The 27,592-nt window shown below is 34.2% G+C and overlaps 2 protein-coding genes across 2 annotated transcripts; both read left to right on the plus strand.

Annotated features, from left to right (window-relative positions):
- The first annotated feature begins 1,917 nt into the window (after positions 1-1,917).
- LOC126775921 (protein archease-like) lies at positions 1,918-4,601 on the plus strand. The gene is made up of 3 exons (XM_050498092.1): positions 1,918-2,093; positions 3,917-3,941; positions 4,189-4,601. Exons 1-3 carry the CDS (start codon positions 2,033-2,035, stop codon positions 4,577-4,579), a joined length of 477 nt encoding a protein of 158 aa, XP_050354049.1. The 5' UTR covers positions 1,918-2,032; the 3' UTR covers positions 4,580-4,601.
- An 8,304-nt stretch (positions 4,602-12,905) lies between these two features.
- On the plus strand, positions 12,906-27,481 carry LOC126776068 (transcription factor E2F2). The gene is made up of 10 exons (XM_050498341.1): positions 12,906-13,376; positions 13,739-13,944; positions 17,929-18,092; positions 18,385-18,581; positions 20,561-20,808; positions 21,734-21,839; positions 22,096-22,207; positions 22,843-23,039; positions 23,488-23,595; positions 27,334-27,481. The coding sequence occupies exons 2-10, from the start codon at positions 13,741-13,743 to the stop codon at positions 27,447-27,449; spliced, it is 1,452 nt and encodes a 483-aa protein (XP_050354298.1). The 5' UTR covers positions 12,906-13,376; positions 13,739-13,740; the 3' UTR covers positions 27,450-27,481.
- Positions 27,482-27,592: the final 111 nt, after the last annotated feature.

Here is a 27,592-nt window from a genome sequence, read left to right on the forward strand (position 1 = left end):
CTGCAAGCCAAATTTTCGGAAGAATAAAATACTTACAGCTTTAGAACGTTTGTGTCTCTTGTGTCTGTAATTACACTGGCTCACTCACCCTTCAAACCGGAACACAACAATACCAAGTACTGATGTTTTGCGGTAGAATATATTTTTTACGTTATTAATAACTATTAATAAGTGTAATAATGATCTTACACTATTAATGTGCGCTAAATATTTATATAATAATTAATACTTAATCCTAGTTAATAACGTATTAAATACGAAAGTCTATAGTCGACTTAGTTATAAGTACTAAAATGGATATGTTTGTATTAAAAAAATTAAGGGTGGTGTTCCACTCTTTATATATTCACGTGAAGACCTTAAAATCCACATAAAGACCAGCTGACATCAATTTTGATTGCTTATTCTTACAACACAGGCGCTATAAATAAGTGTTCCTAATAGAATCAATTAATTGAAAAATTATAATAAAATGATAAAAAGTACTAGTTTCTGATTTATTCCTTTGTATTCCACCCAATTATGAGGGGACAAAAGTGGCCCCAAATGGTTCGTGTAGTATTACACACGGTGCTGTTCGCCAGTTCTGTTAGCTTGAACTTGGCTTGAAACGCTACTGCGTGTCTAGATATTTTATTTTAATTTATTCGTTCTTTTTTTTTTATAGAATAGGAAGGTGGACGAGCATATGGGCCACCTGATGGTAAGTGGCCACCAAACGCCCTTAGACATTGGCATTCTAAGAAATGTCAACCATCGCTTATAGCCAATGCGCCACCAACCTTGGGAACTAAGATTTTATGTCCCTTGTGCCTGTAATTACACTGGCTCACTCACCCTTCAAACCGGAACACAACAATATCAAGTATTGCTGTTTTGCGGTAGAATATCTGATGAGTGGGTGGTACCTACCCAGACGAGCTTGCACAAAGCCCTACCACCAGTTTATTTATAATTTCCTAATGACAACATTAACATTCTTCATGAATTTATAACATTTTTAGATTCCGAGTTAAGAGGATAACATAAAAATATATGTGGCAACCATTCTTTATTAATAAAATAATTGAGTGTTTTAGATTTCATCATCTGAGTAGCATTCTCTAACTCGGTACTATATAAAGATGCTAAGGTACTATTGATAACTGTAACAAAAACAAACAATGCAACGGTTTTTGGGTGTTAAAAAAAATTATAACGAATATTAAAAAGTAAAGTTTAATAACCTCATTTTGTTTTTATTAAATCCTAAAAATCCCTTATCTCCCAAAACTGGGAATGGAGTTACTATGGCAATATTATACGCAAATATTGACAAACTATCTCTGTGTCAATCGCGGCCTCACGGCCGGGCCCCTTGGTCTATTAGTTTCTGTGTCTACCGTCTAATCACAGCACATCTAACAAAAACCTTTTCTCATTTTAACGATAAGGTTGCAAATGTATTAAGCAATCCATAATTAAATTATATAAATATCAGTAAAGACTTTTCTTTTAACAGAAAAACATATTATCATGCAGTGTTCTTATATGTATAATATCGTTGTATGCAGTGCTTAAATCGAAATCTATTTAAATCTTAAACGATATTCGTCAAAGCAAGTGAGTACATACTGTACGTTTATCGTGCAACATTTTCAAAAAATGTTTTTATCTTATAAACACAAAGGTAAACTATAAAAACATGCAATAGTATATTTAAATCAACAAGTAACAATTTTGAAAAATATCTATGTACAAAATTTTATGAGATATTCAACTCAAAAACACTGTTAATAAGTAATTAATTTATGCATTTAAGTGCATTAATTTTTAGCATAGAGTAAAAAGTTTTCTTTGTTTATATCTGTCAAATATTTCAAGGACGCAGCTGTCAATGAAGTACGACTTGAAATACGAGTGCTGTATTGTAAGCAATCAACACACTAAGTTTATAAAATATGATTCATCTTTTTACATTAATTTATCTTTGGTGGTAAATTTTTTCCTTAAGAATTAAGTGAATAGTAATAAATATAAATATCTGATCAAAATGGACGAGGAACAAGGACTAAATGAGGATGATTTCACCATACCGCCTGTGAAATATGAATGTAAGGACTTATAAACATAACCTATACTAATGTTTTTATACATAAAATTTCAGTAGTGCAAGCCGGTTTGGATGAGTGAACCCCACTTATCAGTATACCTACGATTAATTATCAATATTGCTACAGATTTGTATTGTTGTGTTTCGGATTGAAATTTGAATAAGCCACTAGGTTATTCACTAGAGATGAATGGACTATCTTAGTTTATGTTGTCAATGGTGCAGCACATTATTGTTGTAAGGAATACAAATGTTCCATTAAATACGAGCGACTAGCTAATCGTCCCAGCTTCGCACGGGTAGATAAGAAGAAAGTATTTTGGATAGGAGTTGCGTAAAATCCTTTCGTAGTGAGCGGTATTTTGCTTAATATATTAATAATAGATTAACACGATGGCTCATTATTCTAAAAATTACTAATGTCTAACTCAAATAAAAAACAAATTGTGATTTCTTTCACTTATTAAATGTTTATAGAATTTTTAAAAATGACAAATTTGTTAATAAACACACCTTAATTTTTTAAGAATTCGATTTTCTTTTTTGCTTCGTCTTTCTTGTTATGAAATTTGGAAATTGTATATTACAATAGCTTTCATTTCTCCTGTTATAACAGGAGAAATTTTTCAAATTATCAAAGAATAAGACTACTGCTCTTTTAAATTAGCCAGATTGTTTTAGCTGTAATATTTTTTTTTTTTTTTTATATCGCCGGGAGGGCAAATGACTCTACTCCACCTGATGGTAAGTGGTAGTAGAGTCCAAACGCGACGACGGCCAGTACAGACGGGAAAAACGTTCTGCACTAGCCGCCTTCGCCTTGCCGGCCCGCAAGATGCCTCTTCACGCCTCGTTTGAAGGAACCCGGGTTGTAAGAGGAGGGGAATACGTGAGCTGGTAAGGAATTCCATTTTTTGGAAGTGCGACAAAGAAAGGAGTTGCCAAATTTCTTTGTTCGCGATGGAATTGATGTCACAGTTAGGCGGTGACATCGAGAACCAGCTCGCGTGGACTTAAGAAGGAAGGGGGAAGCAGGAATTAGAGAGAATAATTCCTCAGAGCACTCGCCGTGATACAGTCGATAGAAAGCGCTCAGTGCTGCTATCTCACGACGCAATTGTAAAGGTTCAAGGGTGTTTGTGACCTTTACGTCGCCAATAATGCGTACGGCACGTCGCTGCAACCGGTCCAAGGCCTCAAGTAGGTACTTAGCGGAGCCATCCCAAAGGTGCGAGCAATATTCCACGCAAGACCGTACCTGTGTTTTGTACAGCAGGCACAGTTGTTGTGGCGTGAAAAAGCGCCGCACCTTGTTCAGAACTCCGAGTTTCCGTGAAGCTGTTTTTATAACAGCCTCGATGTAATCCCTTGGACTAAGGTCGCAGCGAACGTCAATCCCCAGCATGGCGATTTTGCTTTGCATCACCAGCGGAGTACCACAGAGGGAGGGAAGAGGGGAAAATGTTGACTTTTTCGCCGTGAGAGCGCATACCTGTGTTTTCTTGGCATTAAACTCAACAAGATTATCAGAGCCCCATTTGGCGATGAGATCTAACGTCCTATCGAGTTCAATTACAAGATTCTCCCGCCTCTCCTCAGTTTCCGCCCGCCCAGCCACTGCGCGTCCGTGGTATCCACCATGCACTGTACTATGTATATAGAATATTAATATAAAATAACTATATTACTAGATAGAAATTGATAACATTTTGGATATAATAATAAAATTATTAATGTTGTTTTGTAATACTAAATAAAATATATGTCAGTATTGATGTATGGACTGTAAATCAATTTTACTGAAGATGAACTTGTTATTTTCAGATCTTGATCACACAGCTGATGTCCAGTGAGTAATTTATAATATTTTTTTACTATTCTTTAATGATGATAAATTTAAAATTGCAAAATACTTTAAAAAAATATGTTTTCTCGAGTTTTACTTGGTACTCCTTAAAATTATGTAAAGGTCATTTTCTTTCAAAAGTAGAATGCATTTTGAGGAATTGTATTTTTTAATAGCTTGCTCTTTTTTATTCTTATGGATAATAAATTTATTTAGTGTGTCTATCATATAAAAATATTTACAATTACAGATTACATGCATGGGGCGATACTCTAAAAGAAGCCTTTGAACAATGTGGAATGGCAATGTTTGCATACATGACGGAGATGGACTATGTTCAGATCAAAGAAGTTCACACTATTGAAGCCAATGCTGATGACTTGATGGGCTTGCTATACCATTTTCTTGATGAATTACTATTTCTATTTTCGGTTGAACCATTTCTTATTTGCAAGAAATTAGTGATAACAGAATTTAATACAGAGGAATTTAGAATAGTTTGTAAGTGTTTTGGTGAAGAGTTTCAGATTGGTAAACATCCACAAGGAACAGAGGTTAAGGCTATTACATATTCGGCAATGCAAATTATAGATGTACCTAAGGATAATAAATATGAAGTTTTTGTAATTATTGACATATGAATATATTTAATACTTTTTATTAGCTGTTGTTTATTTTTATCTCTTAAATATGGAATGCTTAGCATAAAGAAGGAATCATTTTTAATCCATTAGAGTTTTAAATTATATTTTATAATAAAATCTGGTTTATGGTTATTTAATATGATAATAAAATAAAATTAGATAATTTAAATGAAATATTTCTGTATTACTGTGCAAAAAAAATTCTAACTTCACGATCATTCAATGTTTTTGCGAGCAATACTAAATCGCGTTATAAATTATTTATATATTAATAATAGAAAGAACATATTATATAGTTAACAGCTTTTCCCGCGGTTGTATCCCCGTTTAAGTTGATAAAACATTCAGTATGTCAAATTGATTAATGGTTATAGTTACTTTTTCTTTAGACGTAGGGTGTTTTTAAATAGACCAATAATAAACAGAATATTAACTTATAAATAATTATTATATTCAGACCATTCGTTCCGAAGATTAGCGCAATAAACCACAAAAACTTGAGCAAAACAATAAAAATATAGTTTTAAAAAAAATATATAACTAAAATCGATTGATCCAAGCACAAGAAAATCTATCATTTCAATAGTTTTTTGCGCTAAAGAGAAAGCGTCGGGCCTAGGGCCTAAAATAATGCATTTTAACATAAGCCATCCACTTAGCTTTAAAAGAAGCCTGATACAGATACCTACGAATATAGTCAGTTAACATGACATAAGGTAAACGTTATTTGTATTCGTTTTTAAGTTTACCGATTACTGCGTACGTTCACATAAAGTATGCCGATAGATACGCCTCACGAACCCACGTAATTGAAATAATTCAGCACAACTGTGACACACTTTATATTATTATAACAAAGATATGGCACTTTACTATTCACGTAACATTTCAATTTTATATGTACATACTTCCCATTTTTCCCGACAGGATAGCTTAATCTTGAATGATAAAATAAAAAAATGTACCACATCCATAAATATATTTATGTACAAATGCTTAAAAGATAATACGTTTGTTCTAAATAGTAATTATAAATATTTAGATAACTACTAGATTGAATATAAAAATAAAATAAGTTTATTTTTCTATATTAATATTAGTTAATATATGTTACCTTGAATATAATGCCTTACGTTCTTTCAGAATATTTTTTATATTTTTAATCAGTTTTGGTTATAAAATATTGTGAATAATTTCAAATTAACTATTGTGTTTACTCTTTTAACCAACTTCAAATAGGTTATCCTTTTGTTTAATTTTATATTCTTCTATAATAATAAAAAAAAATAAGATCAGTCACTTGTTTCCTAGCATATTTAGAAATGAGCAGCATATTTAGAAGGTTATATAAACCTATATTTTATGTACTAATTATTACACTTATTGCTTACCAAAATAAAATAAAAAATGCACGCGAACTGTGCATACCCTTTAATTACTTATTTTTCTGACTCCAGAAAAAACTGTTTAGGTGTTTCAAATGATTAAGTAATGTTGCACTTTATATGTCGTCTTTGTTGAAGTCTGGAAATAAAATATGTTTGATTGTGAATAAAATAATTGTTTTGTCACCTTCTTGGGTATTTATGGATTCACCCAGATTTTCATCAAAAGGGAAAGCGATTCTAATTTTTAATTTTACCTAAGACTAAAATTAATAAAGAAGTGGATTGTTAATTCGGATTATTTTTGTGTTTTTTACGCGACATCTTTGCAGATATGATGATCTTCCGGAACATCTGTAAATGGAGGTCGGGGGTTACGTAGGGATCAAGTCTTGGTCCATTTCTTTTATACATAAAAATGAATTTCCTTATCTTTCCGGTAACAAAAACGAATTATTTTTTATTTATGATATATGAAACGATGCCGATTATTTTTTTAACAATAGAATATAATAATAACTTATAATGAAATTTAAGAAAACAAAATGTATTAAATTTACTTCACCATGCGTAAACGACGTAAACATAGTTATGTTAACACAACATTAAATTGTAGTGATATTAATGTAATGATCATAGTGTTTTTTGGGGCTCATTTTAGATTTGTTCCTAATTAGAAAACTCATTTCTCTTAGTTCGGTCAAAATAAGCAAAACAGTAAGAAGCTTGCCATAATTCGCATACAGTTGAAAATTGGTACATGTGTTCAGTACACCTTTACAATTAAAATATCCGATCCCACATCTGCAAAAAAGAAATATTCGAGGTTAAAGATTAAAAGTATGATTGTTTGTTTTTTTTTATAGAATAGGAAGGCGGACGAGCATATGGGCCACCTGATGGTAAGTGATCACCAAACGCCCTTAGACATTGGAATTGTAAGAAATGTCAACCATCGCTTACATAGCCAATGCGCCACCAACCTTGGGAACTAAGATGTTATGTCCCTTGTGCCTGTAATGACACTGGCTCACTCACCCTTCAAACGGGAACACAACAATATCAAGTATTGCTGTTTTGCGGTAGAATATCTGATGAGTGGGTGGTACCTACCCAGACGAGCTTGCACAAAGCCCTACCACCAGTGACCAGTTTTTTTCTCGTTAACGTTGTGTGTTATCATAGAAATAGTTCAAGCATTAAAATAGTTAAATAAAATCATCTACGAATATTGTTGATTAACTTTTTTTTAAGAACCAACTTTGCGTAGATGTTTGTAGGTTCAGAGATCCTATAAATAATGGATAATCTGGCATGTACTTGAGAGGGAGGGGCCTAGATGCTCAGAATAAAAAATCCATGCATGAACATTTAAAGTGGCATATTTTCCATACTAAGTAGTTTGAATTTTTATGTTAGAAATGAAGATAAACGTATAAAACCGAGTTTCTGTTTCCGCAAAGTTAATAAATTCCTTCTTGGGCTGGCTATTTATATATTTTTATATTTTATTAATATAGGTAGGTGCTTATGTATTTAATAAAATGTAACTACTGAGTTTCTCGCCAGTTCGGCAGTGGAAACTACACAACGAAACGGTTATAGTTTTACATTAATTAGCTGTTTCACCCGCGTTAAACTTATATTTATATTTAAGTATAAACTTTCTCTATCAATGGGCTATCTGATGCACTTTTTTAATTGCATTGATTAGGTCCTAATAGGTATAAACGCGTTCAAATAAATAAACAAACTTTTTATTTTAATTATATTAGTATAAATATGGATAATATAGTAAAATGATTTAAAAGTGCTTGTAAGAGTTGGTATTGAACATATTTTAAATGATGTTGATGTTATATTATGATTTGAATAGTACTAACATAACTATTATGTACTTCTTTTACTCGACTATACAAGGTAATTGTTATTTGGATATTTATTTTATTTATTTCTTATATGCATTATTTATATTTTATAATATGTTTTTACAACAGGCTACCAGAAAACGTATAATATGTATCTATTGAAATTGTTTTTTTTTAAAAAGACACTAGAAATGAAATTGTCAAATCCAAGCCGTTTCAAATAAATTCCGCTGAATTTGTTTCGCTGGTCCTTTAACAGGTCTAAGTATTTATTTAAGAATTGATTATTGACATCCAATAAGCAAGTCTAAAACCTCTATATTTAATCAATATTTTGTAAACGTATCGTATATATTTTTTTTAATATGCTATACTTACTTAGAAAAAAAGATATCAGAACTGAATTGAGAACTTCGCACTTTTATATATACACATAATATAGTAAGGCATGCGTGGAATAATAAGACGATTATTAATTTAGTTGTTTAAGTAAAATATTTTCATGTTTAGAAAGTATTAGTAGTGTCCATTTAAACATAAATTTTATTTAAATGTTACAGATTATAATATGTTTTAAAATATTAAACGTTCAATACGTGAGTTGGTCGGTTACTATATGAATTTATGTCGAGCATTATAAATCAGCAGTTCAGATCTAGCGATCTTCGGGGCGCACTTGACACCTTGGACACCGGCGAGTACTGTCTCCATGGGTGAAACACGTACAAAGCGTTTTTTCAGCGAAAAAAATTAAAAAAAAAAGTTCAGATCCAACGTTAAGATGTCTATGTGTTGAACTTGAATGTTTCATTTCCTAAGGCGTATATCTAATTGTAGCAAGATAGTATCGCACAATATCTTCATTAATCTTTATAAACCAGACTAGGAACACAAATGTGTTATTGTAATCGTCTGAATAATCAGAAGAAAAGTGAAAATTAAATTGACTAACTTATTTTTTATATGAAAATTTATAAAAGTGTTTCTGCGCTAGTTACCACATTTGAGAATGAAAAGGATATTGTGAACTTAAATGTGAACTGAAATGGAAGCTTAAGTTTTTTTTTTTAATTTATTTTAACACAAAGTTTAATTTAAAAGAATTATCAAATTCCCCATCAAATGTTCACACTTTTTCCCTTTTTATTTTTATTATCTCTTAGGTAGGTACCGTTGCTTCATATATTTTATGAATATATAAAACATTGTGAGTTTTGATAATAAATTTCGATTAGAAATCCAAGTCGGAGTATATACACGATGGCTTATAAAGGGTCTGTGGTATTTAGACACTGGAATTGACTGCTAACTAAATCCGGCAAATGAATCGGACTATGACAGTAAAAGAATAAAGGATATATTTATGTTTGCGCAAACTCCTTGCAGTATTTCTACACTATAATATCTTTTGCACTATAAGTCTTTGAGAATGCCCATAGTTGTCGAAATTGCAAATTTTTAGATTCTATAGAGTATATACCGTCTTACAAGAACTGTACTTAACTTACACAACTGTTGTATTTTTTATGTTATTTGCAGAATAATTTTATCATAAATTAAATAAATCACTCGGTAGTAAAGCACTGTACAAGCCCGTCTGGGTAGGACTAACGCACTCTGATGAGTGGGTTAGTACGGGGGACATAGTACCTTTTTTTCTCGCTTTATAAATCTTCAAAGCGGTACTCGGCTCCCTTTTATATGAGATTCTTACCCACTAGAACCACTGCGATGGCTGTCGGGGACGGATGCCGGTGCTCTGCCGCTATCTCGGCAGTTCTCTTCTCAGGGGGCGAAGGTAATTTCGCCCCCCCTCCCCCTGAACTCCTCACTAATGCCTTCGGCAGCGCAAGGCCATCCAGGCTGCCTTCCTCAGGGCCGTCGGAAATAAAACACATGAGGCCCCCTCCACATGTATCCACGGTCCCAGGGTTACACCCTATCTTTTAAGCCCGGGGCGTCAGGGCCGTAAGAAGGCCAAGAGGCCGCTGACGACTCCGCCGAGCAGGATCGGCCCTTTCCCGTTCTCATTCCGTCGTCTCCTTCTAGGCCATAATTGTCTCCCTGCAGAGCATCGCCGACACGATTGCTCACAGGGAGAGGTCCTGTCCGACCTCGCAGGCCAGGATTGCCCTCTCCTCACTCCACATGGGGCACGCCTCCAGCGTATGCTGGGCGTTGTCCCGGTCCGCGCCACAGTAGTGAAACATCGCCTTCGTTTCGCGTCTAATCTTACACAGGTATTCTCCAAAGCAACCATGACCTGTCATTACCTGCGTAAGTCGAAAGGTGACTCGTCGCTTTCGTCTCATCTAGGCTTCAAAGGCCGGCAGGATCGCTCCAACGACGCGTTTGCGCGCGTACCGTTCTTCGCGTGATCGAAGCTACGTTACAAGAGCCCTTCAGTGTTCCCGCCCCTTCAACGCCTCGAGCGCACTCGGAGGTTGCGCACTTTCGCTGTTCTAACGGAGGGTTTGCTGATATAACCTCGCGTCCATATCCGCCAGAATTTCCAAGGGTAGAAAGCGTCCAAGGACAGTTGCCGTCTCGTAGGATATCGTGCGATATCACGGGGGATGAAGTACCTACGTTATCAAGACAAAATTTCTCAATTTTGTATTTTAAATGTCAAATTTATTTAGTTTTTTGTATTAAGTATTGGTAATAGACCGTAACGATTGCTCTGCGGTGTCTGGAAGTTATATATTTGTAACGATTAATCTAGAATCGCTATGAAACCGAGACGTAAAATATATTTGGCTTCGAAGAAATTAAGGCGTTGTTCCTTCATGGTACAAACAGTGTGTAAACAGAATATTTTTAAAATTAGTATTAAAATTTTATAAGTACAATGAAAGAATTTACCTAATATTTTATCATTTACTATAAATTGATGTACATTTATCTATGTATGGGATATATTATGCACGTAGAAAAATATGTCAAAATAAAAATATATAAAAAAAAATACGACGGCCTCTTTAAGACAAAATTGATTTCTATTATTTCTCTAAAGAATCTGTATGTCTACAAAATAATACCTAAATGTTTTAGTCAAAAGAATGTTAACATCATTCTGACCGAACTAAGTAAACAGCCACGCAAGAGCCTTCTTTTCCGTTCCGCAGCAATCCAAGACAACTAAAAATTATTCAGGTGCAGGCCTTTACGAAGCTTAGGACTTTTGCGATCACCCACCTGACGAGTCCCGTTATTTTAAAACCTGAGCTTGGAGAGCTCTGTGATGTACACGAGGTCGTTAGGAGCATACGAATGATTTGATATAATTAACATTTTTTATATTTTTAGAAACATTTATGCAAAATAAGTTACGCGGTTAAAAATATCTGCAATATGAAACGGTTTAATTACAAAGAGTTGATGTTATTTATTTTAATTAAACATTTTCATGTACAAATAAAAAAAAATACCTTACAAAAGTTAAATTTAATGACCTTATAAAATAACAATAAGGACAGCTATCAGTTAAAACATATCAAATGACGTAACGTATATATTGCTAACATACGTAACGAACGTTTCAAATATTTAAAAGTTTCGTATACTAATAACTCTCCTCCTATTTTGAAAATCTAAAGAAACAAAGCTTTAATTTTGTCTAATTCGATTCAGACTACAAAGTTTGTTTTTTATCAACACTGTTTAAAAAATTTAACTTACAAGAATTGCAAGTATGCGTCAAAGAAACTTTTTTTTTAAATATACTAATTACTTTATTCAATATATTTTAATCAAATAATAAAAAATATAGTGTTATTATTAAATAATAGAATGATTGTTTGAAACTTTTGCATAGTGTTTAATTTATAATAATAAATATATTATTCTCAATAACAAATTAGCAGTTGTTCTTATTTATTTACTTTCATATTTTTAAAGTTGTTTCTTACTAAAATACGTACTTATTAAAAGTAATAATTGCTTGATATCTACCTAAACACACAGGGCACAATATTAATTTGTGTTGTGTTTATGGATATAGCATAGACAGACATAAATTGTCTATGATAAAAACGAATATTTCCTACAAAGTACAGTCACTTCCGCTGAGGTCGCGGTTTCACAAACTTGACTTCCGCAATACGAATTATGAAATCATTTTAAAGCATTATAATTATTATGTCATTGAAAAGAACTGAGTGAATATTGTTTTAAATTTACTTTTGCCCTTAATCACTAATGTTTGTGTAACACTTATTTTTCTATTTTTTTCTTAAACGAATACTTTCATAGGTATTCTAATTGTGATCGTCTAAAAGAAAAATGATAATTTAAGAAACCTCACGTAAAACTGGGTAATCCACTGGACACATTGGGTTGGGTATATCAGGAACTGAAATATGTTAGAAAAAAAATATCGCGTTATTTAAATATAGATTAAATAAGAAATATATAATTTAAAAAATATTTGTTTTCGTTGTCTAAACTTTTTTTTAGAAGGCAGTATTTTTTAAATTAACTATTCAATTTAATCTTATGAAAATGAATTAGATCAACTGTAAGATAGTTATGACTGGTTGTTATTTTAAAAAATAAAACAAAAAATAATTTTTCACTAATTGTTATTAATTTAAGTCATATTTTCGACGTGTTATTATTTATAAAAATAATAGTAAGGGGTTCTTGTGCGTAATAAAATGTCTGAGATGCTTGTAGGTATTGCTCGTAAATGTTGTTAATACCGATATATTCTATTTATATATATCACATCAACATCTTTGGAACTCTTTATTAAAATATTAGTTTAATTTTAATAAATGTTCTGTAAGTAAGTGTAAAGATATATTCCAAATTCAATTTTAAATTTAATAATATTAAGTTACTTAATTACTTCTAATGTTTTACATTTTAATAACACTAATAATTTGTTTACTTTCCCTTGATTACTATACAAATACTTAAAATAGTTTATCCATTAGGTTAATATAAAAATAAATTGTTTAAGTTTTCTTATTTAACTAAACATATGAAGTAATCACATCATAATATTTAAACATTAGTATTGGCTTCGCCTGGACTTAACGCAGTGCACCGCGTTTCTCTGCATAAAACCGGTCGCCGAACGAAAATTCAAAAATTCGTTATATTTTTTATGGCTTCTCAAACGAGGGGAGGAATTTAGAGAACGGCGTCGCTAGGGGTTGCTTGGTTTGTACGGCCGCTTCGCGCCTGCGCGCGTAGTTCGCGCCACTGCTACGTTGCTTGCAAGCCAGATGTTCTGAAAAGCTTCCTGTCGTCGTTACATTGCTCTGCATTTTTATCTAGATATAAAATGTGGACTAGGATTATTTTATTATTTTATATTATGAGTGAAGTATCCAGTGTATAATTTAATATGTGTTCAGTAGATTGTGTCGTTTAATTGAAAGTTATCGAGCGTCTCGATGTCCACGAGTTCACTCGAGACCAACAAAGCGGCGGACATTTTATTTTGAGTACTCGATAATGTAGCGTTTGCGTCGAAAACATTAAATGTCGTTTTATGGTTCTGTATTTGGATATCGTTCGCTTACACCTTTCGTAAGTATATTAATTTCTTATTGGGTAATTATAGTAAAATCATATGTATGTTAACAGCATAGTTTGAAAAGCGGTTATGACCAAGAATTACCGCTATACCTACGATATTTTTGAGAAAAATGTCGTTTATAAAGTGACGTAAGCAAATTGGACATGTATGCAATATTGGGAGGCTTTTAGAATTACATAAAACGTATTACAATCCCTATCGACCCACTCCGCTTCGGAGGCTTCTTACTTGTGATTTCCGCGCGCGCGGCGCCCCTAACCTCTTCACTAATTAAATTGTAATGATTACGAACTCTCACAATAAAAATTAATAACATGCGTATTGATTTCTATGAGAAAAATTTAATTAACAGCGATGCCGAGGGGGGTGAAGCGAGGGCCGGCGGAGGGCGAAGCTGAGGTGGTCGTACGCGTCGGAGCATCTCCGTCGCACACAACACTCTTAGATGACAGCCCCAGCCAGCCCATCAGCTACCACCTGCTCGACCATGGGTACGGTGCCACGCCTCAACACCAGATTCGGCGGGAGGCGCCCACCGCACCGCCGAAGACTTCAGAAGTAAGTTATATAGATACAGAGGTTTCAATATTGCTTCTAATAGGTATTAGGATTTTTATATGTATAAAGGGCATTTAAATTAACTTTGCACTAATAAGATTTATTCTAAAACCATACGTTTTACAATCAGCTGATCAACTTATAAAAATCAAAGTAGATTTTAACAATTTGAATAACTATTCAACGAGTTCATGTTACTATAATATATCTTTTAAAGTCAAACCAGACCATCTTATGTCAATGTTTTATAATAAATATTTATCATTGCATGTCTATATATTTTGGTAATTAATTTAAAAAAAAGTTTTATAACCATTTCATAAAAAGTGAATTCCATTCTTTCAGAAGATAAATCTTCTATTTAAAACGACTGATCATAACATGAAAATACTTGCTGTCAATTACTTTCTAAATTCTATAAGGAACTTTATGTTTTATGTAATTTGAGGGAACAATCAAACATTTTGCTAAAATATACCTCTGATTGTTATTGAGGTTATTTATTCTCTTTCAGTAGAAAATAGCCAATTCATGTTTTATACAACAGTCATGAAAGATCATGTTTTAATGATACATATACTTGTTCAATGATGTGTAACGGATAGCACATGGCATCTTTGAGTGTAAATCTTTGAAAAGTCTCATATTAATACATTTTTTAATTTTCTTTAACATAGTAAATATCAATTTAATTTATCATTGAGAAATATTGAAAGGTTCTTTAAATATCAAGGATTTTTTTTTAAATATAAACATAAAGTATATTATTAAAAGTTTTTTTGTATTTGTATAATAATATAATCTGTATAAAGAATAATATGAATACAGTAAAACGTTTTAGGATTTTGGGGATAGACCCAGGTGGGGTCAAAGACCTTTTTTACATAGGGCCATTGAACTTTGATGTAAGTCTTAAGTTTGTTCATGTCATCTTAACTTGTTATATTAATCTTTAAATTTAAGAGTAGTATCTATGATAGCATTTATTAATTATTTATTAGGGCTGAAATATAAATAAATGAAAAAAAAATAAAATTTAATTTACCTAAGATTTATCAGTATTGATAAATTTTATATTCAAATCGTTGATTACATTTTTATAATTAAATGCTTTTGTGAAATAGTGAGTTTTATATAAAATTGATGGTGCATTATCTTTCAAAAATACAACATAAGAAATTCTGTTAAATGGAAACAATAATATAAGAAATTATACCATTAATAATTATTTGGATTTAATAGATTTCTTCTTATAGATTATTCAATGTGTTCTTGTTATTGGAATTATTGAATTTTAATCAGTTAAACTTAGTTATTAATATAATTTTGATATATAGTATCATCATCAGTAAATAAAACATGTACTCTTTGATTATATGCTAATTGTTTTTGGCCTATCTAATATAATATATATAATCTTATCTTTGACTTTCAGAGTATAACTAAACCATAATATTATGAAGAATGATTAAATAAGTTTGAAATAAAAATTAACAAAATAATAATAATTCAAATATAATTGAGTTAGATATTAGAATTGAGATATTTGTTTGGGGACATGTTTCGTATAAATATGGTGATTTATAAATAGATGAGTATAAATTTACATTATGTACCAATATGTAATGTTGATGAAGTAATAAAGCCAATTTATACGACTTTTGGTGATAAAACCTTCGAGTGGCGAGACCTTGGCTATAGTGTCGAAATTTAGTAGGTGCCTAAAGTTTATCTGATTTCTAATAAATGATGCTTCTGAAACTTTTATGAATACTTTGGTATTATTTACGGTTTATGTTGTTCTCAGTTAAATGATTCAACAAATAATGACATTGTTAATAGTAATTGCTTAAGATTTTTTTTTTGTATGGTGGTATGTTAATATGTTTCTAAGTAAAGCCAAAATTAATGTTTCCTCTAATAATCCTAATGTTTATTACGTCTATTCTACTGGCCAGTGACGAGCAGTGGCAGTGAGTCCTTCCCACTTGAATTATTCATTAGTGTCCGGTCGTAATTAGCTTCCCATTTCGTATGATACTTTTGGCAATGTGTTGAATAATTACCGGCCTAGCTGTGACTGCAGAGGTTCCCTTTCGTCAAACAGTACATGGCAATGTGCCCGACTGACTTTCTGCGTAGTTAGAAAAAAAAAATTAAATTCCTCAGAAAATCAGCTGGGAATTTAACCTAACCTTAAACTTGTCTTTTTATGTAACTAAGCCTAAAATAGATGGTAACACTTGTAGTGTTAGTCGCACATATGGTACCAGTAACATTGTCGCGAGTGGCCGATCTCCCGCAGTCCCCGTACACCGCACATACGCCATGTGGTCGCAACACCATGGGGTCACGTGGCCAGGTACTTCCTGCGCTCCTATATTGCGCAACGTAACCGTCATTGTCCTTATCGTGGTCTAACGACACAACGCCCTTCAAATGTAAATATTAATGTAATGTAAATGCCTTCAAATGTTTTGATATATATGTTCTTCGATTTTAATTTAAACGGTGTTTAAATTAACATGGAGCTTATATTTTTTTGCTTACTAAAGGAAAACTTTTTAGTTCTCTTAAACCACCTCAATCAAAAAACAGTCGATCCTTTGGGGCTTTATATTCTATATATATACGAATTAACTATTAGAATAAAGGAGGGGTTAAATTGATTATGTGAATAATTCGGGCGAAATTTGAATGCAAGGGTGTCGAATGATACTTTATTTAAGACGTCAAGCTTAGAGGCACATCTGCCCAGATTTAGTTGATGGCGAACAATTAAAAAAATCGCGGCCCGCAACTTGGGTAGATTAACAATAGCTATCTCTGCTAGCTGTTAATAATAACAACAATTTTTGAGATAAGAAATTGGCATTCTTTCGCTAGAGTCCCTTCCGAGAGCCCGGTGCCTTTTGTGTCGTTTCTAATTTATGTCGTGTATTGTGTAGGTACGGGTACCCTCCCCACACACTTCCTTAAAGGGGGCTTTGGCCCCACACTGCTTCACTTTGTATTAGTTGCATCAGCTTATTGAAAATGCTTCGTTCGTTTATATGTCTGCGTTATGAGATTATTTCGCATAATGTGGTTTAGACATAAGTGAATTTTTTTTTCAATTATAGTTGAAATTATTTGTAGTTTTAGTTATAATGTTTGTGTATAATAATGTTTAACTAGTGAAGTGTGTTTTTTTTCGCCGAGAAGTGCGAAGATAGTTCCATTCAGGCAATGAAGGATAGTTGAATTAAAGATGACGTACTTGGTTTTAAGAGTAAGTCGTGAGATCTATCACGTTTCTTTGTGGCTATAATAGATAGAACAATTCCTATTACAACGCTCTCGGCTAAGTTTAATGACATTACGAATTAAGCGTTGAGACGCGTCTCATAGTCATTGTTCACTGGATTTTTTATAACATGCCAATATATATTATTCGATTAATAAACTCGATGCTTTAATATCTTAACGCATGCCTTAAAATAAATACTGTATAAACATTGTAGCATATCTGAAGCACCATCATCGGAACAGAGGAGTGAACTTGTGCACGTTTTTAATCTCAACATTAGAAATATTTTTTACACGGCTGTATGTACAAGTGGCCATTACCTATGAGATACGTTGCGAATAGTTCTACTATCCTCCCGTTTTTTTTTTTTACATTTAATTATCTTTATTTATAATATATAAGACCTTACATTATAATGCCGTTTTATAAGCGAAAATATTTTGACGTAAAGGTCATTCTAAAATCATCATTTTAATATACAACAAATAAAACGATTCATTAAATTGGTTTTGAAAGTGAAAATTCTGTTAAATACTTAAGAACATTCTTAAAAAGTTGATAATCGGCTTTTGTAATTGCATACAATCTAACAATGACACGGTCGTTAAGGTATTCGAATATTGATGTCATATTAACTTTGAACGCTAACAAAATAAGATAACGCTCAAAATATTTATGAAAAAGTATACAAATAGGCGGTGAAAAGAAGACTGAACCTGAGCGAGAGCAGTTCAGGCAGCCAGGGTCACGTGGTGCCCATGAAAGCTGACTTCAAGACGCCGAAGCAGAAACGCGTCAAAGTCCTTACTCCCTATAGTCGCCCGTCCAGTTCTATGAAAAAATACACCGAACGTTCCAGGTACAAAACTTTCGATACAGGTAATTTTTTTTTTAATCTGTAATCGTCTCGATTAATTCTTATACTTGTCTGTATTAAGAATGAGTACCGATAAATGTATATAAACTCCGTAGGTATGTCTAACCCTTTTGGATTTCATTGTTACGATAGCTTGACTTGGAACAGCTTTAAAAAAAATTATTTTTTCCAAGGAATTGATACCGAGTTGGGTTTTTGTTCGACGATTTTAAAAATGATTGTGTCGAAATTGAACAGATTTTGGTTGGCTTATTTAGATTCTATTTTGTTTCAGGTTTGACACATCATTAGGTCTATTAACAAAAAAATTCGTAGCACTCCTCAAGTCATCGCCCAATGGTGTTCTCGATCTTAACATAGCGGCCGAGCACCTCTCGGTTCAGAAACGACGAATATATGACATCACAAACGTATTAGAGGGTATAGGAATATTAGAGAAGAGATCGAAAAATAATATACAATGGAAGTGTGGTGAGTAGACTTTTTATAACATTAATATTTGGCAAAGATTCACTGTTGATGCAGTTTAATTTAGCGATAGCATCACAAAATTGTATGCATAAGACTATTCCGCCTCGGTCGTTTCAGAAATGACTTAGCGAGGCTTAGATTACGTGTTATTTAACTTGGTAACGTAATCCGAGAACATAAAATGTATGATATTTTTCATATGATTTTTTTTTTCAAATCAAATAATGATGTTCGACTTCGAGAAGTATTTAATAGTAATAGATATGGCAGAGATTATCAGTCATATAAAATTTGTGTTTATTTTCTTTTGCTCCTACGAAATGTAACATTTTTTATTCTCTCATCAGTTCTATCACAATACAATTTTAACTTGACCGTAACAGCCTGTGAATGTCCCACTGCTGGGCTAAAGGCCTCTTCTCTTCTTTTTGAGGAGAAGGTTTGGAGCTTATTCCACCACGCTGCTCCAATGCGGTTTGGTGGAATACACGTGTAGCAGAATTTCAGTGAAATTAGACACATGCAGGTTTCCTCACGATGTTTTCCTTCACCGTAAAGCACGAGATGAATTATAATCACAAAATAAAGCACATGAAAATTCAGTGGTGCTTGCCCGGGTTTGAACCCCGATCATCGGTTAAGATTCACGCGTTCTTACCACTGGGCCATCTCGGCAATTTTAACTTATCGATATTTAACCTCAAGTCACTTGCTTTGCACTTAATGTTTGCCATCTTTTTTTTACTTTTTGCCTTTAAGGTCATTTCATAACATTTTTTAAACTTATAACCTCCAGCGAGGTAATCTGTTGATTAAATAAATCCATGGCGCTTTGAAAACTAACTATATATAAATAACTGTTTTTTTTGCAATTTTCTACTTTGTTAAAATAATAGCAGTCTATGAGTCTTTTATATCTGAATGATTGTGGTATACCATTTTTTTTGTTTAAGGGTGAGTAACCCATAGACATAATAAGAAAAAAATTAAGTATCGACACGCAGTCTTGTAATTAACATTTCGTTGTGTCATAGCAAAAAATCAGGACAATAGAAAATATTTAAATAAAAAAAATCATACAACCATAGCAGATACAAGATTATGTACTAAAATCGTTTCCATAAAAATACCTCGTTGCAGAAAATGTAAACAAAAAATATATTTTATTTGCATCCGTGTAATGAGTTTATTGAATATCAGGATACGGTGGTTTAATTATCAATTATTTTGCAATGGGAGTTAGACTCATTCCTTGGAACATAAGTGCAGTATGCTAAAGCAAAGCTAAGGAGTTTATCAAAAGGTTTCCGTCTTAATTATTTCAGTTGTTCCGTTTAGATGCTAGATTTTTGCGACACAGCTAGAATAATCTTACTATTTTACCTAAAACTATAGGTATTTTTCAATACAATGGTTATGGCTGAATGAACAGATTCTTCGGTGTCTGTTAGTATGCAGGTATAAGTGTAACTAGTCGAATATTCACATATAGCATTCCACGCTTCGCAATGCGATGCTAACGTGTAATCGCAACACCGCGGCGAATTAGCTCGATTAGGCATTCATGATAACTCGGACAGTAATCTACCCAAATCGTAATTATGTTATTCGACATTACTTTTGTCGAGTAATTATGAAACATAAAAAGCTACCACTGATTTTGTATGCCCGTTGCCTGACTAAACTATTTTAAAATATTCTGTGATCCAAGCCGTTTCGCGACTCTCCCTTAGCAAAGTTAAGATTAGACTTTCACCAGGGAAACTCTCATTTCTCGGGTCAGAAAGATCATGTATTTTATCAAATAGAAGTCAGACCAGCGAATCGGTTACGCTGCCGTTCTGGAAATCAAAAACTAAGTCGTCTACTTTCCTCGAGCCCGTAATACTACTGCCCCATAAAACCGAAAAAGGCTACGGCAGCTCGAGTATAGAATAGCAGCTAAGTGGTCGGTCCCAGTACATGATGTGGTGGCGCAGGCGTGGGCGGCGCGGGCGGCGCGGGCGAGGAGGCGCGCGCGCGGCGGCTGCGGCGCGAGGTGCGCGCGCTGGGCGGGCGCGAGGCGCGGGTGGCGCGCGCCGTGAGCGCGGCCGAGCACGCGCTGTCGCGGCTGTCGGCCGAGCACGGCGCGCGCGCCTACATCACCTACGCCGACCTGCGCTCCATCAGGGACTTCCGGAACCAAACCGTCATACCCATCAAGGCGCCCCCGGACACGAGGCTCAGTGTGAGTACGGCACCGCGCTTCCCGGACTTTTCAGAATATTTCTGTGCGCTCTTTTTTCTTAGGGTCCGTTCACACAGACCGGCTCGGAGAGCATCGGCCTGCTTTTTTCTTTTCACACAGACCGGGTCGTATACGCTTGGAATTGGCCGGAGCGGAGCCGCCAACTATTTCACATCGACCGGCTGGAAGAGATCTGAAAGCGGGTGCGAGCGAGAAAGAGCACGCAAGCGGAGCCGGTCGGCTCCTTTTATTACTTCACACGAAGCGCGTTCAGGCATTTTTAATGACAAAAAAGGTGCAAATGCAAAAATAAACTTTACTACAATCACTCAAAACACTGTTTCCAACGTGATAAAAATCTGCTCTCCTCTCCGAGCCGGTCTGTGTGAACGGACCCTTAGCATTAGTAAAAAATGAAAAAAGGAGTGACGTGTCAAATGTTATAATTATCTTGTTTACGAATACTTTTCGGATGCTAAGTTGTATCACAGCCAGTTAGCTCAAAATGTAAAAATCGAGCTCAGTGGCGTGCCATTGAAGAGACCTATGTCCAGCAGTGGACGCGAAAAGGGTGGTGATGATGATGATGATGTTGGTGACCACTTACCATCAGGTGGCCCATATGCTCATCTGCTTTCCTAATCTATAAAAAAAAATTATATATGCGATTTTGCTATTGTGATTTGTGAGTTCGAAACTTGGTTGAAACAGAATATGTATGGTCAAATATGTTATTAGAATATGTTGATAGCAAAAGCCAAATTAAAGATACTTTTTGAAATATATTAATATAGTGACTATGTCCTAAATGAAGTTATATGTTTTACTATTTAATCCTAAATGCGACTGGCGAAAAATTTATAAATTGTCTACAAAGTAATACTTCTGTTTTGTTGATTAAAATTTTTTATTTTTACATTTATAGGTACCACATCCAGATGAGAAAGGGTATATGATTCATTTGAAATCTATGTCTGGAGAAATAGAAGTTTACCTCTGTCCTAAAGAAAGACCACCAACACCTCCTCCCTGTAAGTTGTAATTAATTATATTATTTTCATCACTGAGTAAATATTTAACATTATCCATACATTCATATTAAAAAATACTAATTAAAAATAATTAACAATGCTTAGTATAGAATGTTTAAGAAAGTTATATCATTGGTTCTAGAAAGTATTGTGTTATTCATTTCAAATATTATTATGACTGTTATTATTAAAAATGTCCAGTATATTTTTATTGTAATAGTAGTATCAGAGGTTTTTATGATATATTTGTTTGTAGCATCAGGGCTATTACCGTCGGATCCCTTATTGGAAGACAACAAGGCTCTGCTGGCTCCGCTCATAGCACAATTGCAGTCCATGCCCTCCAGTTCTATCACTGCTGCCTTCACGTGAGTTTGTATCTTATTAATAATATGTTGATAAACCCGCGGCAGGCCCAAGAAGCGCTGGCTCGATGTTGTGAAGGACGATATGAGAGAGCACGATCTTACTAAGGAGGATGCTTTAGATCGGGCAAAGTGGAGGCATAGATGCAGGAAAGCGGATCCTGCCGTTACTAGGCCGGGAAAACGCTAGGCAGAAGAAAAAAGTTGATATACTTAAATACATATCATATCGATATTTGTTATTTTATTTATTATTATTTGTTATTTTATTTTTATTTTTTATTCCGGTTTAAATGGTGAGGCAGTGTCAGTTTCATTTCTCACAGTGGCAGCGCATATCGACGAATCAACTTCGCATCCATACCATGAGACCGATTGCTCATTTGTCTTCTATAAATTATTTTTTGTTCAATTGGTCTTTCTTTAATTTTGTTGCCATTATTTATTCTGCTATATCAGCAAACTGACGATAAACTTAACTACTTATTTATTAATATGTCAATATTAGAAAATCGAAAAGGTAATCTGCTGCAAATCGCTTTTTCTATCTGTCAAAAAGAGAATACATAACCTGGTAAACGGGCTACTGTGAATGAAAATGGGCAGATTTAACATTTGTTCGACACCTGTAATTGTAGGACACCCATCAAGCGCGAGCCGGCGTCGTCGTCGTCGTCGTGGTCGCGCAGCCTCGTGGTGCGCTCGCCCTGCGTCACCGACCCCACGCTGCCGCTGGCCGCGCCCGCCCCCGCGCCCGCGCCCTCGCCCGCGCCCGCGCCCTCGCCCGCCCCCGCCCCCGCCGCCTCCTCGCCTTTACTCTCCACACCCGACAGCAGTGAGTATTGCGATATCTCTGTTTAATGATTTATTCTGGTAGTTGGATACGCAGTAGGGCCAGTTCATCCATTACATATTATTTTTTTTGCATATGGAGCCCCTAGGGCTTATTTATACAGTTGCAGATTATGCAGTGCCGGATTTGAATCTCGGGTTTAGCTAATAAAAATTACACATGACGGTCACGGTCATATTAGATTTTACTTCAATCGGACTATGAGGTTATGCTCTGTTCTATTTGCACACACACACCTGCCTAGTTTTTGTCGAGAATGAAAATGAATATATATGATTATCAGTTAATAACTGTTAAGAAATGTGTTTCAAAAGTCGTTACACGTTTTGTATGCAAAAATATTATTTACGAGATAAATTACGGACAGAAATAGAATAGTTGAGAAATGTACCTTCCTCGGATATGACTAATGCCGTGGCCACGTCCGCAGGCGGCGCGCGGGGCCGGCTGCGCAACGCGCTCATCGCCGACAGCGACGACTTCGCGCCCATCATGGGCGGCGGCCGCTTCCAGCTGCAGACCGAGGACCAGGAGTCAGGTACTCGCATCTGCTCGCTCGCTCTGCTCTACTCTTACATTACGATACTTGTATGAAGTGGAGTAGATAGCTTATGGCGAATATTACTTTTCAGCCATTTTATTTCCTTATAAATTGCTATTCATAGAATGTATATTGCTAATGTCTAAACACTGGACAAAAGACTTCTGGCTTAGATAAAAAAATGTACATATTATGAAAAAAATTATACTAAAATGATCCGAATAAAATGTAACTATATTTAAGGGAGTAATCAGATTTACTGTTTTTAATATGAATTAGTATATGATATCGCTTTATGCATAATACGAAGCAGAAGACGAGTGTAGCGCCAAAATAACGCAGCAGGGGCGGGTACATGGGGCGACTGGCCGTGCGGGGAGAGGGGAGGTCGCGTCTTGTGGCTAGCACTCGGCACTGTGATATGTGTGAGTGTCACATCACAGTCAGAGTTCTAGCTACACGGCGCGGTACGTCTGCGGAGACGACGCGCCGTCGATCATGGATATCGGGACATCGCATATTAACATTAATATTTTTATGTTGCATGCTTTTCGATTCTAATTGTCATTCATCCTCATTATGCTTTTACTAACATGTATATTAAATTTCATGTTTTTTCCATTGAGAGTTTTTTCCATTGTCGTAACTGTTTATGAACCTCTGTGCCATTTTCTATTTTTTTCTGTAAACGTCTCATAAACTAACTTGAATGTGGATTTTAAATGGATTATTCAGAAATACATAGAATTATCAATGGCCACGGAAGTCCATTAATATGTATTTATTTATAATTCAAAATAACTGAGTGTTTAAGTCTTGCCCTCGATCATTTTCTGTAAATAAACAAATAATCAATAAAAAAAAATTAATATATAGCACGCTTCATACTTTTTCTTGTATTATGGAAATATTGAAAAAGCACTGCCTATATTTTGACACTTCACACCGGGCCAAGAATAGTCGAAATTACCCGGAGAGCAAATATTAAACAATATATGTAATAGTTTGGTCAATGGGAATTGATTGTGTAAAGCGAAAACGCTAAAATTAACGCGATGCTTTTGTTTTAGTCGTTAATTGTTCGTATAAAAATAGAACTTTGATTAAAAAAGAAGAAATTGTAGATAATGTTTCTTATTTTGACATTAATTAAATGAGGATTTTTATCCAAGTCCCTTATTTTACTAAATTTAATTTAAAATATCTTAATACAAATATAAAGAAATATATGTATATTACATAATAATGTAATATTAGGAGGCTGCTTTCGTTTATTAACGTAAAGATAGTGTAGAAGATCGTTAAGCGCGAAGTGTCGGGGGCCGGGATCGTCGGAGGGCGGCGGCCCCGAGTTGCTTCCCGCGGGGCTCCAGTGCCGTCGTGTAGCACCATGGGATTCAGCTCAGGGCTCCGTCACTAACCACCATCTACTAATACACGCATCGTAACACCGCCCTCGTTTTCTAACCGTGGCGCTTCACGCTTTTTGTATTAACGCTTTGTATTATGTGTGCGGAACTTTCTTTTATGATGTTTCAATTTATGTGTACAGTTCTTTCAGTTTTTTTTTAAGTTCTAACCGTTTATGGATTTGCCGTTCAATGTCTACTTTCTCATGTTTTTTTATATAAATTAATTGATAGAACGATTGTAAATTACAAATAAAGTTACATTTGGTAACAAAAATACTTTTGAATATACATTAGTCTCTATCATCGACTTATAAAACATTGATTCTGTACAAAGTTGTATCGGCTCCGATTCAATTTTGTTATAAAAATGATTTAACAAATATATAGCGTATTCCAACAATGAGAAGAGTAAAGACAAATAAACAATTTTGGTATGATTCGTCTGGGTAGGTTAACCACCCACTCAACAGATAGTCTACCGCAAAACAGCAGTACTTGATATTGTTGTGTTCCGGTTTGAAGGGTGAGTGAGCCTGTGTAATTACAGGCACAAGGGACATTAAATCTTAGTTCCCAAGGTTGGTGGCGCATTGGATATGTAAGCGTTGTTGACATTTCTTACAATGCCAGTGTCTAAGAGCGTTGGTGACCACTTAGCATCAGGTGGCCATATGCTCGTCCGCCTTCCTATTCTTTAAAATAAAAAATGCTGAGATTTGAAATTAAAGTGAATGCATATACATATCGAGAGCTGCTTAAATCGCATGGAATATGTAAATAAAGGTTTGTTTATCTTTGCTCCTTCTTCGATTGGAATAGGGTATATACAGTTTCATAATTATTATATTTAATTGAATATTGTATTATTTTTAAATTATACAAATAAAAAGATCATTTTTGCACAACAATATGTACGTAAAGTATCAGGGTTTGGAAAACAAAGCTTAGCTTGTATAAAAACGAGTTGATCATTATTTAAATCATTCATTACTAATATTGAATATTATAAAGGTATAAATGTATTAAGGTTTCACTTAAGGTATGTTGAAATTTTATTCTTTATATGGACCATATTCTGTTTAGCTGTTTTTAAAAATGTGTCAAATATCTGGGCAATGGGTAGTATGAAGTTTTAATACAGATTTATTACATTTATAAAAAAAATATCTTCTTCTATTTATTAAATAAGTTATATCATGGATGCTTAAACTGCTTGACATAATTGTTGTCTGAGGATGTATATTAGCCGGTGTTCATTAACATTAGTGTATGTTTCTACAGCTTATTATTTAAATTGCGTCATTAATGCCATCTGATCTCCAGTAGAACCTACTTATATTCGATCAGCGTAATTTATGCGTAATGTTAAGGTTTTTACTCATTGATTGACGTTGCGAGATTGACTTACAGCTTATTAATTTATTAAATCGGCTGGATTATAGCACTCGTTTAAAAATGACGTCGAAGATGTGAGGCTTCTTCCGAATAAAATGTTTAACTGTTATTCGAGTCTTGTTAGATGTTTGTATTAGATATCATATCGAAACTGTCATACTATTTACCAATTAAAATTTAATGGCTTACTTTTTAATAGTTAGATTTGAATAATATCCGGTCGCTGAGACAATGCGTTCCTAAGGATTTTACGGTAAAAATATAGTAATAATTTATTTTTCAAATATCGAATAATATCATTGAAAACTAATAGCCTTACTTATTATAAACATGGCTATGCGATTGTTTAGTTAAACACTGTTTTATCTCGTTCTGTTATTAATGATTTCACATTCGAAAGAGGAAGACACAGCACTGTTTATCTAATCAACCAATTTTCAATTTCAATTTATGACGAATGTCGTCAAAAATTTGCATTTATTTAATCTATACTTATATGATAATACTACTTTTTTACCTAATGCAGGGGGCATTTACACGCGGACAAAGCCGCGAGCGAAAACCAGTCCTAAATAAATAAGAAAATAGTGTTTAAAATCTGCGGTGTAACTACAATGTTTTGACAACTGTTTATTTTTTATAGTTTATTAATAGTCCATAAACGACAAGACAAATCTCTCTTTCAGCGGCCGGATATTAAATGAAGTCTCTTAGACAAATTAGTTAATTTTAGGCTCAACGTGTAGGTCAGGACCAATGTCTGAATTTGAATATTTCGTAGTTTATTTTAAATGATTAGTTAAACAAACATAAAATCTTGTTAAATATCTGTTATCGTAATGTTTGATTTTAAAATAACTTGCAAAAATAATCTGTACAGTAACAACATGCAACTACATATAACTAACGATTAACAACTGCATTCCAGAGCCGCTGGAGCTGGAACCGTTCCTGGCGCTGGAGCCGCCGATGTCGGCGAACGACTACGGCTTCTGTCTCGACCACGACGAGGGTTTGTCGGAACTTTTCGACTTCGAGTTCTAGTGACGTTCGTGTGAGCTCCGTGCGAGGGCCTCAGTGACGCGTGTGTCTGTGACGTGACGGCATGGTGTCACGATGTAGTTGCAGCTGAGCTGAACTTACATCATTGAACCGATAATAAACTGCACAAACGAGTCGCGAGAAAA

This window comes from Nymphalis io, chromosome 2 (genome assembly GCF_905147045.1).
Source record: "Nymphalis io chromosome 2, ilAglIoxx1.1, whole genome shotgun sequence".
Lineage (NCBI taxonomy): Eukaryota > Metazoa > Arthropoda > Insecta > Lepidoptera > Nymphalidae > Nymphalis > Nymphalis io.